The 14,175-nt window shown below is 53.4% G+C and overlaps 1 protein-coding gene across 1 annotated transcript; it reads right to left on the minus strand.

The window, feature by feature from the left end:
* Nucleotides 1-11,907: 11,907 nt before the first annotated feature.
* On the minus strand, nt 11,908-12,639 carry LOC137815701 (uncharacterized). The gene has a single exon (XM_068618813.1). It carries the CDS (start codon nt 12,637-12,639, stop codon nt 11,908-11,910), a length of 732 nt encoding a protein of 243 aa, XP_068474914.1.
* Between the last annotated feature and the right edge of the window lie 1,536 nt (nt 12,640-14,175).

A 14,175-nucleotide genomic window follows, 5' to 3' on the forward strand; every position in this document is an offset into this window, starting at 1 on the left:
CGCCCATCTCCTTGGCCAGGAGCATTCCTGCGATCAGAGCTTCGTATTCAGCCTGATTATTACTTGCCTTAAAGGCGAAGCGCAGAGCTTGCTCAATCAGCACGCCATTGGGTCCCTCCAAGACTATTCCCGCACCACTCCCTTGTTGGTTGGAAGAGCCATCAACCGAGAGCAACCACTGCGAGCCCACCTCCACCTCTTGTTCACCTACGGGCGAGAGTTCTGCTACAAAATCTGCATACACTTGCCCTTTGATGGATCTTCTAGGCTCATACTGGATGTTGAATTCTAACAGCTCCACCTCCCAGCGCACCATTCTTCCAGCCACATCAGGCTTCTGCAGCACCTTCTGTATAGGGAGGTTTGTCATCACTACCACCGTAAAGCTGTGGAAGTAATGACGGAGCCTCCTGGCTGAAAACACCACTGCTAACGCGGCCTTCTCCAGCGCCTGGTATCTCGTCTTCGCGCCTTGTAATTCCTTGCTCACAAAATAGATGGGCTTTTGACTCTGGTCCTGCTCCTGGACCAGCACAGAGATGATAGCCCGCTCCGTTACCGTGAAGTACAGCTGGAGGGGCACGCCTGTTACCGGTTTGCAGAGGACCGGTGACGTCGCCAGGTATTCTTTCAACTTAATGAAAGCCGCTTCACATTCGTCAGTCCATGCAAAGCGACTATTTCTCTTGAGGCACTGAAAATATGGGTGCCCCTTCTCTCCCCCGACGGAAACAAACCTTGAGAGCGCCGCCATCCGCCCTGTCAGCTTCTGCACCTCCTTTACCGACGTTGGGCTTCGCATGGCGATAATCGCTGCGAATTTGTCGGGGTTCGCCTCTATTCCTCTCTCCGTGAGCATGAAGCCTAGGAACTTACCGGCCTCTACCCTGAAGACACACTTCTCAGGGTTTAGTTTGAGGCGATACTTGGATATAGTGACGAACAACTCCTCTAGGTCTGCCACGTGCTGTGTCCTGTCCTTCGACGCCACTACCATATCATCCACGTAGGCGTACACATTCCTTCCTAACCTGGGCGCTAGGACCTTGTCCATCAGCCTTTGGTAGGTGGTGCCCGCGTTTTTCAGCCCGAAAGGCATTACCTTACAACAGTAACTGCAAGTCTCTGTCATGAATGCAGTTTTGCTCTCGTCTCTCAGATGCATTTTGATCTGGTTGTACCCCGAGAATGCATCCAGGAAGCTTAGCACCTTGCAGCCGGATGCACTATCCACCAACGCGTCGATACTGGGCAGTGGGTACGAGTCCTTAACTGGGCGATGCCTTAACTAGGTGACGCCTCCTCTTGGCGACGCTGGCACTTGGCGTCTCTTCACCTAGGCGACGCCTTATGTTGACTTTGACCCCAGACGTTGACTTTGACCTTGACTTTGTCAACGCCCGGATACGGGACGGTACAATGCTGAATTTTCTTTACCTGCCATTGCTTGTTTGATTGTGTACTTCCTCGCTTTTATTCCTTGTTTTGTGCGATTAACTTTTTAACATAAACGAGCTCGATACCAAAACCTTAACTGCGTTCGAACCCCTTTTACCTCTAACTTCGATCACACGAGTGACCTTTGACGACTTGATCTGACGTAACCCCATTTGCCACACGATGACCGATCAGGTTTGAACCCTTGCAACCACCTCGTCATCGGTCATCGTGCCTCCGTCCCATTTCTTTTCTAGGTTATTCTGTCGCTCTAGTGCTAAATGCATAGAGGACTCTAACACCAATCGGCGTAAGATGATGCCTTGTTATCGGGGGGAAGAGTGTTTCACGACAACCCCTCTTGCCTGCCCCAAGGTCATCGAACTTTGGCACTTCGGGCCGTACCTCTACCTTCTCACTCTTGGGGCGAGAAAGGGTTTAACTAAGAGCTTTACTGTGCCAATATTGATGCTATGCCACCTGGGTAAGGGTGTTTCTCGAAATCCTTCCCTTCCCCTCTTGGGCTTACTAGCACCCCTGGCATTTCGAACCTTAGCCGCCTGGACTCACGCCTGGGGTGAGGAGGACTTTAAACCGGTTGCCACATTCGCGCCTGGGCGAGGGAGGCCTAACCGACCACCCGCACTCGCGCCTGTGGCAAGGGGGGAAATTTTAACTTTGAACTATGCAAAATCTTATACTGATAACTTCTTTTTTATTTGGTGGCCTCATTAAAACCCTCTCTTGGGAAAAAGAGTGCCCCCTGAACTGTTCAAATTGTTTATACTAGTGCGGGAGCGTAACTACTTTACAATTTCAGCTAAAATAGAGCTTCAGGTGCGTGGCGTTCCATGTCCTGGGGATCGCCCCTCCATCCAAGGCCTCCAGTCGATAAGCGCCATTCTCCAGCGTCTCCACCACTCTGAACGGGCCGGTCCACTTGGGGGACAACTTATTTCCTATTTCGTGCTGATGTGCTTTCCTCATCACCAGATTTCCTTCTTGGAAATGCCTCAGCCTCACCTTGGAATTGTGCCTTCGTTCCACCCTTCTCCTTACAGCTTCAGCACTGACCCTGGCTTCTTCTCGCACTTCGTCCAAGAGGTCTAAGTTCACCTTCCTTTCCTCATTGAACTTCTCAGCCACGAAGCCCAGAAATCTTGGTGAGCTTTCTTGTATCTCCACGGGAATTCATCTTGCCGGTGACCTGTCCTTTGAAGGCTCCGCAACGTCTAACTCTGCCTTCCGTAAGTCAGCGAACAAAACCACCAAAGAGTAGTTCACTCTGTGATCTCTGTAAGGACCGTGTTCTCTGCGAATTCTCTCTCTTCTCTCTGTGCGAAAACTAGCCACTTATCCGTATGAAAAGCGTCCCTAGAAATGAACATGGAACCCCCTTATATACCTTGACACACCCCTAAGTTACTCGCGTACGAAGTAACTTAGCGTGTTTCATATGTTGGGTGTCTCGGGCAACCTCAATGTAGGTACCAGGTGCGACTTGGATCAGCACGCATACCAGGTATTCCCTGTCGTGTGAACGATCACCCCTTCTGCCACGCACGCCACGACCGTCAGCTTCCTCAGACCGCTCTTGTGCGCAGTACCGAAGGGCGTATGGCTTCTCTGACTCCCGACGCCATGCCACACAAGGCTCGGCTGCAGCGCTCTCACCGAGAATTCCCTCTCGTTCCCAACATAACTGCGTGTGACATAACGACCGATCAGCCTTGTGGCTCACCTGGTCGATGATCGCGCATTCCCTCTGATCACCGGCCTCCAAATGATCGCTCTCTTCAAGATGTACCAGCTTCCCTGGCCCACGTGTCCCACTAAGAACGACCCACGTGGACATCGGTCGCTAACGTCACCCTAAAATGTGACCGACCGGATCACAAGCCCCCCAATCTCGAGCTGCGTACTCGTTCTCAATGAAGGGACTAAGTGCTCGTTCTCGGTGGCCACGTGGCAAGTGACGCCACATCACGTGCCACATCACATATTGCGCTTTAAGTGACGTTACGCTCTCCTTACTTAATCTTGTGACACGTGTGCGCATCAACGGCTAGCGTGAAACGTCGTTTGCATTTCCCTTATTCAAAATTTACGCGCCTCCACTGTTCCATTATCTTCTCCAGCACGCTTCTCTACAACTCTCGAACCCTCCTACTGCGATTCATCTTCTCCATTCCCAGGGTACCAGGAACCGTTCGCGATCACGAACAGGTACCCCCTTTCTTCCTCTATGGCATATTTAAATAGCTTTTACCGATTGTATTGCTCAAAAACTGCGTTGTGCATACAACATGGATCGTTTTTCCCTTTCCCGCACTGTACCAAGGCTTCTTCTTGTTTTTCTGCGTTTCACTTCTTCTTCCCCTTCGTCGTTTTCATTCCTCTACCTCCTTCGAACCATAGCATTTGCTCCCTTCGTCTTCCTCTTGTTTTTACTGATTCCTTACCTTTTCCCTTCTCCATTGTAGTTACAGACAATGGCTCGCACCAAAACTACCGCGCGCCTTGCCTCGTCTTCGGGTGCACAGCCTTCCGCCAGTGCACCTTCATCGCTTTCCACGAGTGCCACTCCCTCGGCGGACACACAACCCCAGGCGACGCTCGCTCCAGAGGACTACGCGCAAGCGTATAAGTGGGCTCCCCTCCACCTACTCGTCGAAACGTCCATCCAACTCCCAACCGATCATCTCGCCACCATGCTGAAGGGTGTTGATGACGAGCCTTCACGCGCCGTCGATAGAGAAGAAGACCGCAACTTGGGCGTGCGCATCCCCTCCCCAGGCATGCCTATCTGCGTAGATGATAGGGCCACCAATGGGGTGCCCTTCACATTCATCTACTCGGCGATCTTTAAGAGGCTGCGCCTCTGCCGACCCTTCACCTTCTTTGTGAAGGAGCTCCTTACTGAGCTGAACGTTGCTCCTTGCCAACTTCATCCGAACGCTTGGGGCTTCTTCCGCGCGTTCGAAATCCTGTGCAACCATTTCGGGCACCCTCCATCATCCGACGTCTTCCTCTACTTCTTCGAGGCCAAGAACCCAGGTGATAGGTCGTGGGTTAGCCTAAACGGTGTGACAGGGAGGGTGATCCTGGGTCTGTACTAGCAGTCTTTCAAGGACTGGAAGGGCAGGTTCTACATGATCACTTCCAACCGACGCAGCCCTTCCCTTCTCGAGGGCTTTCCCCTCTACTGGGTTTCTAAGGTGGAGTTTAGGAAGCCCAGAGGATTGGAGACCATGGCGCCATACGAGCGCGAGCTGTGTGGCCTCCTCTCTGGCTTGGGCGCCAAATTTGGTTCGTCCACCATAATCAAGCATGAGTTCGACGCTGAAAAGCTCGAAAGATACATCGGTTTGTTTCCTCTTTTCCTCATCTACCTGCCCCTCATGCACATACTTGCTAACTGTTTTTCTGTGCTTTGAATTGTTTCTTTGAACTTGGTATGCTAACCCTTCACCACGTTGAACTGATGCAGACATGACTTCTGACAAAGAGAGGCGGCAAAGGCTGCTTGCCCTAGCCAGGAGCCGACAGGCTGCTGGAGCCCCTATCGAAGTGGAGGCGACCGCCGAGCCCCTTCACGCTTCCCCCATCTCGCTCGCGCCAGCTGAAGGGCGTGAAACTAGGGGTGACAAGAAGAGGAGACGGTTGGTGAAGGCCCCTACTACCGTCATAAACGTTGAGGAGGAGAGCTCCGGGTCCCCTTTAGTCTAACGGAAAAGGAAAGGAACCGAGGGCCCTTAGGGCGATGCCAGCCCGCTCCCTCAGGCTCATGCATCCCCCGAGCGCCCACCATCACCAGCCCCCCTTTCCTCCCCACCCCCAGCAAAGTCACCCCACCTACCCAAGCAGCTGGGAGTGGGATCGTGCGTTCAGAGGAGACCCCTCACCCTCTGCCATCACCGCTCCCCCAAGACTCCGCCACCACCACTGAGGGTGGTGGAGAGAGCTCCTTCCGAGTGACGGGCCCCAGCGCCGAGGGACTTCCCAAGGTTCTCCGCCTGACCAAGCAGCTGCTGCAAAACCAATAGCTGGTCAAGTGGAGCTCCAGTGAGTTGGACCTTCATCTGGCCCGTCAGATGGTGCTTTTGCTGGTATTCTCCACGCAGCATCGCCGCCTCGAGAAGCTAGAGGGTAGGGTGAAGGAACTGCTTGGCCAACAGGAGTCGCTGCAAAGTGACTATGAAGCTTTGCAAGACACCAACAGCATGCTGAAAAAGATGTTGGAGGAGACCCAAATGGCGCGCGTCCAACAAATACAAGAAACTATCAAAACTGAGATGCTGATGGGGGACGCCGTTGCCACTCTCGACTCCCAGCTGATGGAGACGACGGGTAAGGCCGTCCAACTCGAGGCTGACACCACTTATATGCGTCCACAAAATGCAAACCTGACGGAGGCCCTCGCCACGAGCGATCAGAAACTCAAAGATGCCGAGTCAACTATTGCCACCTTGACCACCGAGAAGGCTGCGCTCGAGGTCGACAAAGCTGGGTTTGAATCTGAGAAAGCCAAACTATGGGAGGAGGCGGCCGATACCTTTACTGAAGGCTTTGACTTTGCTATCGAGCAACTCAAGTGCGCCTTCCCGGAGGTAGATCGCTCCCAACTATCCATAAATTTCAAGGTGGTGGATGGCAAGATTGTCCGCCCTTGATTGCCCTTAATGTGGCCCTTATTATTTGCTTATAAACACTGGTGTAACTCCGACTGTATATGCTGAATTTTCTTTTCCTGCCTTTGCTTGTTTGATTGTGTACTTCCTCGCTTTTATTCCTTGTTTTGCGCGATTAACTTTTTAACATTAACGAGCTCGATACCAAACCTTAACTGCGTTCGAACCCCTTTTACCTCTAACTTCGATCACACGAGTGACCTTTGACGACTTGATCTGACGTAACCCCATTTGCCACACGATGACCGATCAGGTTTGAACCCTTGCAACCACCTCCTCATCGGTCATCGTGCCTCCGTCCCATTTCTTTTCTAGGTTATTCTCTCGCTCTAGCGTTAAATGCATAGAGGACTCTAACACCAATCGGCGTAAGATGATGCCTTGATATCGGGGGGAAGAGTGTTTCGCGACAACCCCTCTTGCCTGCCCCAAGGTCATCGAACTTTGGCACTTCGGGCCGTACCTCTACCTTCTCACTCTTGGGGCGAGAAAGGGTTTAACTAAGAGCTCTACTGTGCCAATATTGATGCTATGCCACCTGGGTAAGGGTGTTTCTCGAAATCCTTCCCTTCCCCTCTTGGGCTTACTGGTACCCCTGGCATTTCGAACCTTAGCCGCCTGGACTCACGCCTGGGGTGAGGAGGACTTTAAACCGGTTGCCACACTCGCGCCTGGGCGAGGGAGGCCTAACCGACCACCCGCACTCGCGCCTGGGGCAAGGGGGGAAATTTTAACTTTGAACTATGCAAACTCTTATACTGATAACTTCTTTTTTATTTGGTGGCCTCATTAAAACCCTCTCTTGGGAAAAAGAGTGCCCCCTGAACTGTTCAAATTGTTTATACTAGTGCGGGAGCGCAACTACTTTACAATTTCAGCTAAAATAGAGCTTCAGGTGCGTGGCGTTCCATGTCCTGGGGATCGCCCCTCCATCCAAGGCCTCCAGCAGATAAGCGCCATTCTCCAGCGTCTCCACCACTCTGAACGGGCCGGTCCACTTGGGGGACAGCTTATTTCCTATCTCGTGCTGATGTGCTTTCCTCATCACCAGATTTCCTTCCTGGAACTGCCTCAGCCTCACCTTCAAATTGTGCCTTTTTTCCGCCCTTCTCCTTACAGCTTCAGCACTGACCCTGGCTTCTTCTCGCACTTCGTCCAAGAGGTCTAAGGTCACCTTCCTTTCCTCATTGGACTTCTCAGCCACGAAGCCCAGAAATCTTGGTGAGCTTTCTTGTATCTCCACGGGAATTGATCTTCCCGGTGACCTGTCCTTTGAAGGCTCCGCAACGTCTAACTCTGCCTTCCGTAAGTCAGCGAACAAAACCACCAAAGAGTAGTTCACTCTGTGATCTCTGTAAGGACCGTGTTCTCTGCGAATTCTCTCTCTTCTCTCTGTGCGAAAACTAGCCACTTATCCGTATGAAAAGCGTCCCTAGAAATGAACATGGAACCCCCTTATATACCTTGACACACCGCTAAGTTACTCGCGTACGAAGTAACTTAGCGTGTTTCATATGTTGGGTGTCTCGGGCAAGCTCAATGTAGGTACCAGGTGCGACTTGGATCAGCGCGCATACCAGGTATTCCCTGTCGTGTGAACGATCACCCCTTCTGCCACGCACGCCACGACCGCCAGCTTCCTCAGACGGCTCTTGTGCGCAGTACCGAAGGGCGTATGGCTTCTCTGACTCCCGACGCCATGCTACACAAGGTTCGGCTGCAGCGCTCTCACCGAGAATTCCCTCTCATTCCCAGCATAACTGTGTGTGACATAACGACCGATCAGCCTCGTGGCTCACCTGGTTGATGATCGCGCATTCCCTCTGATCACCGACCTCCAAATGATCGCTCTCTTCAAGATGTTCCAGCTTCCCTGGCCCACGTGTCCCACTAAGAACGGCCCACGTGGACATCGGTTGCTAACATCACCCTAAAATGTGACCGACCGGATCAGGAATCATAGCGTCTGACCCATAGACCAGACTGAAGGGTGTCTCATGGGTGTTAGATTGCGGAGTGGTGTGGTAGGCCCATACGATCCGGGGAACTTCTTCCGTCCATGTTCCTTTGGCCTTTTCCAACCTTCTCTTCAGCTCTCTGAGCAGCACTCGATTGGCCGATTCCACCTGCCCGTTTGTTTGAGGATGTTCTACCGAGGCGAACACCTGCTGTATTCCCACCTCCTCGCATAGGCTCCTCAGCTGGTGACTTGTAAACTGGGTGCCATTGTCGGAGACCAGGCGCTTGGGCACCCCAAAACGGCACACAACGTTTTTCCACACAAACTGTTGAACCTTGTGAGCGGTGATCTGCGCTACCGGCTCTGCCTCTACCCAGTTCGTGAAATATTCGATGGCAACGATCAGAAACTTCATCTGCCTGATCGCCAGGGGAAAAGGCCCCAAGATGTCGATTCCCCACGTGTGGAACGACCATGGGCTGTGAATCGACCTCAGCTCTTCGGGAGGCGCCTTGTGCCAATCTGCATGTTGCTGGCATTGCTTGCATCGCTGGGCATAGCCCACGCAATCTTCCCTCAGCGTTGGCCAATAATACCCTGCACGAAGGACTCTACCTGCCAGGGCGCGACCACCGACGTGGCTCCCACATATTCCCTCGTGGAGATCCGACATAAGCCTCGTGCACTGCTCTCCGTGCACACATACTAACACCGGATGGGTGAACCCAAATCTGAAGAGATCCCCATCGATGAGGGTGAATTTGCTCGAGCTCTTCTTTATCCTTTTCGCCTCTGCCGGCTCCGGCGGAAGCACCCCATCTGGCAAATACCGCTGGTATGGTGTTATCCACGTGTCAACCCTTCCAGCGGCGTCCACTCCCATCACCTCATTCGATGACATCGGTCGCGCCCTCACCCTCGGTGCTCTTAAGGTTTCTTGAGTGAGGGACCGATGACTGATCGCTATACGCTCCCTTGATTTGCACACTTGCAATACCTGGTTGTCTGTTACGAACGCGCGAGGCACCTTTAACGTCTCCTGGATGACGGTCCTCTGCCTTCCCCCCTTGCCCGAGCTGGCTAGCTTGGCGAGCAAGTCAGCTCTGGCATTTTGTTCTCTCGGCACGTGAATCAACTCAAACGCCGTAAAGGACGCCTCCAGGGTGCGCACGTACTCGAGGTACGCAGCCATCTGCGGGTCTTTGGCCTGGAACTCTCCCGTTACCTGCCCAGTGACCAACAGGGAATCGATTTTGGCCATTAACCTTCTCGCACCCATCTCCCTTGCGAGCAACATCCCGGCGGTCAGGGCCTCGTACTCCGCCTGGTTGTTGCTGGCTTTGAAGGCGAAACGCAGGGACTGCTCGATCAACACCCCGTTCGGGCCTTCCAAAAGGACCCCCGCGCCACTCCCCTGCTGGTTTGAGGATCCGTCCACCGATAAGACCCATTGGAAGACCGGTCCCTCTGGCGATGCAGCGCCCGATGACAATTCAACGACGAAGTCCGCAAACACCTGCCCCTTGATCGGTCCTCGGGGTTCGTATCGGATGTCAAACTCGGATAATTCTACAACCCACTTCACCATCCTTCCCGTCACATCGGGCTTTTTCAGCACCTTCTGGATTGGCAGATTAGTCATCACCACCACCGTGAAGCTGTGGAAGTAGTGACGCAGCCTTCTTGCCGAGAACACGACTGTCAGGGCTGCCTTCTCCAGAGCCTGGTACCTTACCTCAGGGCCTTGCAGCACCTTGCTCACAAAAGAAATAGGTCTCTGGACCTGGTCCTGCTCCTGGACCAGAACTGAACTGACCGCCTTCTCCGTTACAGCAAAGTACAAACGGAGAGGGGTGCCCATCTGTAGCCTGCACAGCACCGGCGGGCTTGCTAGATACGCTTTCTGCTTAACAAACGCCTCCTCACACTCCTCGGTCCAAACGAACAGGCTGTTCCGCTTGAGACACTGGAAGTAAGGATGGCCCTTTTCCCCTCTAGCGGACATTAATCGCGACAATGCCGCCAGCCGGCCGGTGAGTTGTTGCACCTCTTTCACCGACGCTGGGCTCCTCATTGCCATGATCACTGCACACTTCTCGGGATTCGCCTCAATCCCTCGCTCTGTTAAGAGGAAACCCATAAATTTTCCTGCTTCCACACCGAAAATACATTTCTCCGGGTTGAGCTTCAAACCGTATTTGGCGATCGTTGCGAAAAGCTCCTCCAGATCAGCGACATGCTGCTCCTTCCCTCGCGAGGTGACCACCATATCGTCAACATAAGCCTGCACATTCCGACCCAGCATCGGTGAGGACCCTATCCATCAATCTCTGATAGGTTGCCCCCGCGTTCTTCAACCCGAACGACATTACCTTGTAACAGTAGCAGGACCGCTCGGTCATAAACGCGGTCTTGCACTCGTCCATCGGGTGCATCCTAATCTGGTTGTAACCCGAGAAAGCATCCAAAAAACTCATAAGCTGACAACCTGACGCACTATCCACCAGGGCGTCGATGCTAGGTAGGGGATAGGAGTCTTTGGGGCATGCTCTGTTGAGGTCGGTGAAATCCACGCACATCCTCCATTTGCCGCTTGATTTCTTCACCAGCACCACATTGGCCAACCACTCCGGGTACTGGATTTCTCTAATATGTCCCGCAACCAAGAGTTTGTGGGTTTCGTCGTGGATCACCTATCTCTTTTCCTCATTGAACTTCCTCCTCCTTTGGCGCACCGGCCGGACTTGAGGGTCCATTGCAAGGCGGTGGCACAGGAAGTCCGGGTCAATACTCGGCATGTCCGAGGCTAACCATGCAAACGCACCCAAGTTCTTCTCGATGACCCCGGAGATCTGCCGTCGCGTGCCCTCGTCGAGCGGTCCTCTCAGCTTGAACCTTTTTCCCCTGATTTCCGTCTCCACCCACCCCTCGGTCGGGTGGGGCCTTCTTTCGCTGGCAATGACCGCCCTCGCAATCCCAGATTCGCGAGGCGCGACCTCTCTCGCTTCGTCGGCTTCATCCTGGGCACTTCCCGTGCCCCCGAGCCCTGCTTCCTCCATCTCCACATCGCCGCTCGTGCCTCTCACCAACGTCGCGACTTCCGCTCGTCCTTCGTCCGACCCTGGTGGTGGCGTCGTGGTAACATGGCACACGCCTCTCCGCTGCTTGAGACTGTTTTCGTAGCAGCGGCGAGCTTCTTTTTGGTATGATTTTATGGTAATGACTACCCCTTCCATCGAAGGGATCTTCAGCTTCATATGCCTCGTCGAGGGTACAGCCCCCAACCTGTTGAGTGTTGGTCTTCCCAACAGTATGTTGTAGGCGGACGGGGCATTGACCACCAAAAATTTAATCTTCTCGGTGCGGGCTGTGGCACCATCCGTGAATGTGGTCCTCAGCTCGACATAGCCCCGCACCTCTACCTGGTCCCCTGCGAAACCATACAAACACCCCGGGTATGGCTTCAGATGGTCAGGGGACAGCTGCAGCTTGCTGAACGTCGGCCAGAACATTACGTCTGCCGAGCTTCCCTGGACCATGAGGACCCTGTGCACCTTCCTCCCCGCCGTGACGAGGGAAATGACTATTGGGTCGTTGTCGTGAGGCACAACGTCCCAGAGATCGGCTTTGGTAAAGACGATGTCAACGTCGGGGGAGTGATCCTCCTCCGCCGAGTCGACTACCATCACCGACCGCGCGTACTTCTTTCTCTGAGAGGCCGTGCATCCTCCCCCAGAGAATCCTCCCGAGATCGTGTGCACTTCATCGTGCACCGGTACCTCGTGTTGTGGGTCCCCCGTTGGGGCCCTCGATGCCTGATCACCTTGTGGCTCCCGCAAGTAATCGTTTAGAAAATCGTTGGTGTCCCAATGCCAAACACGTGCGCAGGGGATGACCATAAGCTTTATGAAACTCACACCATACGTCTTTCTTTCGTCCCAGCACCCTGTCAGTCTTCTCTGGTGCTCGCAGCCTTGCGGCTATGGCTGGAATGGCGATCAGTTCCTCCAGCTCCACCACGAAATCAAACCTGGGGGGCGCATTGCTCTCCCTTGCGCGCCCTCCATTCTGGTCCCTACGAGGCTCATAAGGGCGAGGTTTTCCCTGAGCCCTCTTTCCCTCCTTGGCCTCATGCACCCTCATCGGCTGCTGAGTCCTGCTGGGTCCTGCGCGCGACTTATTAGGGATCGCGCTTTCCCGTTTCTCAGAAACTGCTGTTTCTGCCGTGATGTGCGCCACAGCACGACGCCTAACCTCCGCGAACGTGCTGGGGCGATTCCTGATCAGGGATTCACTAAAGGGCCCCGCAAGAATCCCTTTCTTGAACGCATGTACCAGCATGTCCTCGTCCTTGCTGGGTAGCCTTACCACCTGAGCTCCAAAACGGCAAAGGTAGTCCCGGAGGGACTCACCTTGGTTCTGGCGTACGTCAAAGAGATCGTACGACACCACAGGGGGTGCCCGGTTAACAATATACTGCTCCATGAACAGCTTCGGAAATTGTTGAAACGAAGTGATGTGGCCCTCCGGCAAGCTTACAAACCACTCCATCGCAATCCCGCTGAGGGTTCTCATGAACAGTTTGCAGTATACTCCTATCAGGTGGTTTGTAAGCTCCTCCTATCAGCTTACAAACACCGTCAGGTGCGCCTCGGGGTCCTCCACCCCTGTAAAAGAGGCCTTCACCCCCACCAAGCCTGGTGGTACCACTGCACCCATGATCTCAGACGAAAATGGCATGGGGAAGGTCTTGGGGGGAGATGGTGGCGGCGCCACCCCTTCCTCCTCCATTCCTCCCTCTGCGCCCGTAAAGACTTGCGCAGCTCCTCATTAACCCGGTTCAAATCCTCATTCCGGCCTTGTGATGCAGCCAAGTCCGCTTGCATCCTTTCTTGCGCCATTCTTGACGCCGCCATGTCATCTTGTAGCCCTCGCATCATCTCTAAGACTTGCGTCATTGTTACAGCCCCTTCCTCAGCTGATGGCGCAGGTGAAGATTGCCTTGTCTTCCTCATTCTTTCAGCAAAGAGTCTAAAAAACAAATGAAATCTAACGGCACAGTGGATGGGATCACAAATTCACACGGGCCCCACGGTGGGCGCCAAATGATCTTGCCGGTGACCTGTCCTTTGAAGGCTCCGCAACGTCTAACTCTGCCTTCCGTAAGTCAGCGAACAAAACCACCAAAGAGTAGTTCACTCTGTGATCTCTGTAAGGACCGTGTTCTCTGCGAATTCTCTCTCTTCTCTCTGTGCTAAAACTAGCCACTTATCCGTATGAAAAGCGTCCCTAGAAATGAACATGGAACCCCCTTATATACCTTGACACACCCCTAAGTTACTCGCGTACGAAGTAACTTAGCGTGTTTCATATGTTGGGTGTCTCGGGCAACCTCAATGTAGGTACCAGGTGCGACTTGGATCAGCGCGCATACCAGGTATTCCCTGTCGTGTGAACGATCACCCCTTCTGCCACGCACGCCACGACCGCCAGCTTCCTCAGACCGCTCTTGTGCGCAGTACCGAAGGGCGTATGGCTTCTCTGACTCCTGACGCCATGCCACACAAGGCTCGGCTGCAACGCTCTCACCGAGAATTCCCTCTCGTTCCCAGCATAACTGCGTGTGACATAACGACCGATCAGCCTCGTGGCTCACCTGGTTGATGATCGCGCATTCCCTCTGATCACCGACCTCCAAATGATCGCTCTCTTCAAGATGTACCAGCTTCCCGGGCCCACGTGTCCCACTAAGAACGGCCCACGTGGACATCGGTCGCTAACGTCACCCTAAAATGTGACCGACCGGATCAGAAGTGATGACGAATCTCAATGTGCTTAGTTCTTGAATGCTTAATCTGATTTTTGGTGAGATTTATAGCACTTTTGTTGTCACAAAGCAAAGGAACCTTGCTGATCTTCAATCCAAAATCTGCAAGTTGTTGTTTAAGCCAAAGTATTTATGCACAGCAGCTCCCAGCAGCAAGAGAAAGAGCTACACAAGCTTGCTTCTTACTATGCCAAGAGATGAGGCTTGATCCAAGAAGATGACAAGTGCCTCTTTTGCTTTTTCTGTCCAGCGTACACCCT

The sequence above is a fragment of the Phaseolus vulgaris genome, chromosome 1 (genome assembly GCF_000499845.2).
Source record: "Phaseolus vulgaris cultivar G19833 chromosome 1, P. vulgaris v2.0, whole genome shotgun sequence".
NCBI classification, from domain to species: Eukaryota; Viridiplantae; Streptophyta; class Magnoliopsida; order Fabales; family Fabaceae; genus Phaseolus; species Phaseolus vulgaris.

Coding starts and splice junctions, on each gene's coding strand:
- LOC137815701 (XM_068618813.1), bottom strand. CDS start 12,639: ATGGAGTGGTTTGTAAGCTTGCCGGAGGGCCACATCACTTCGTTTCAA.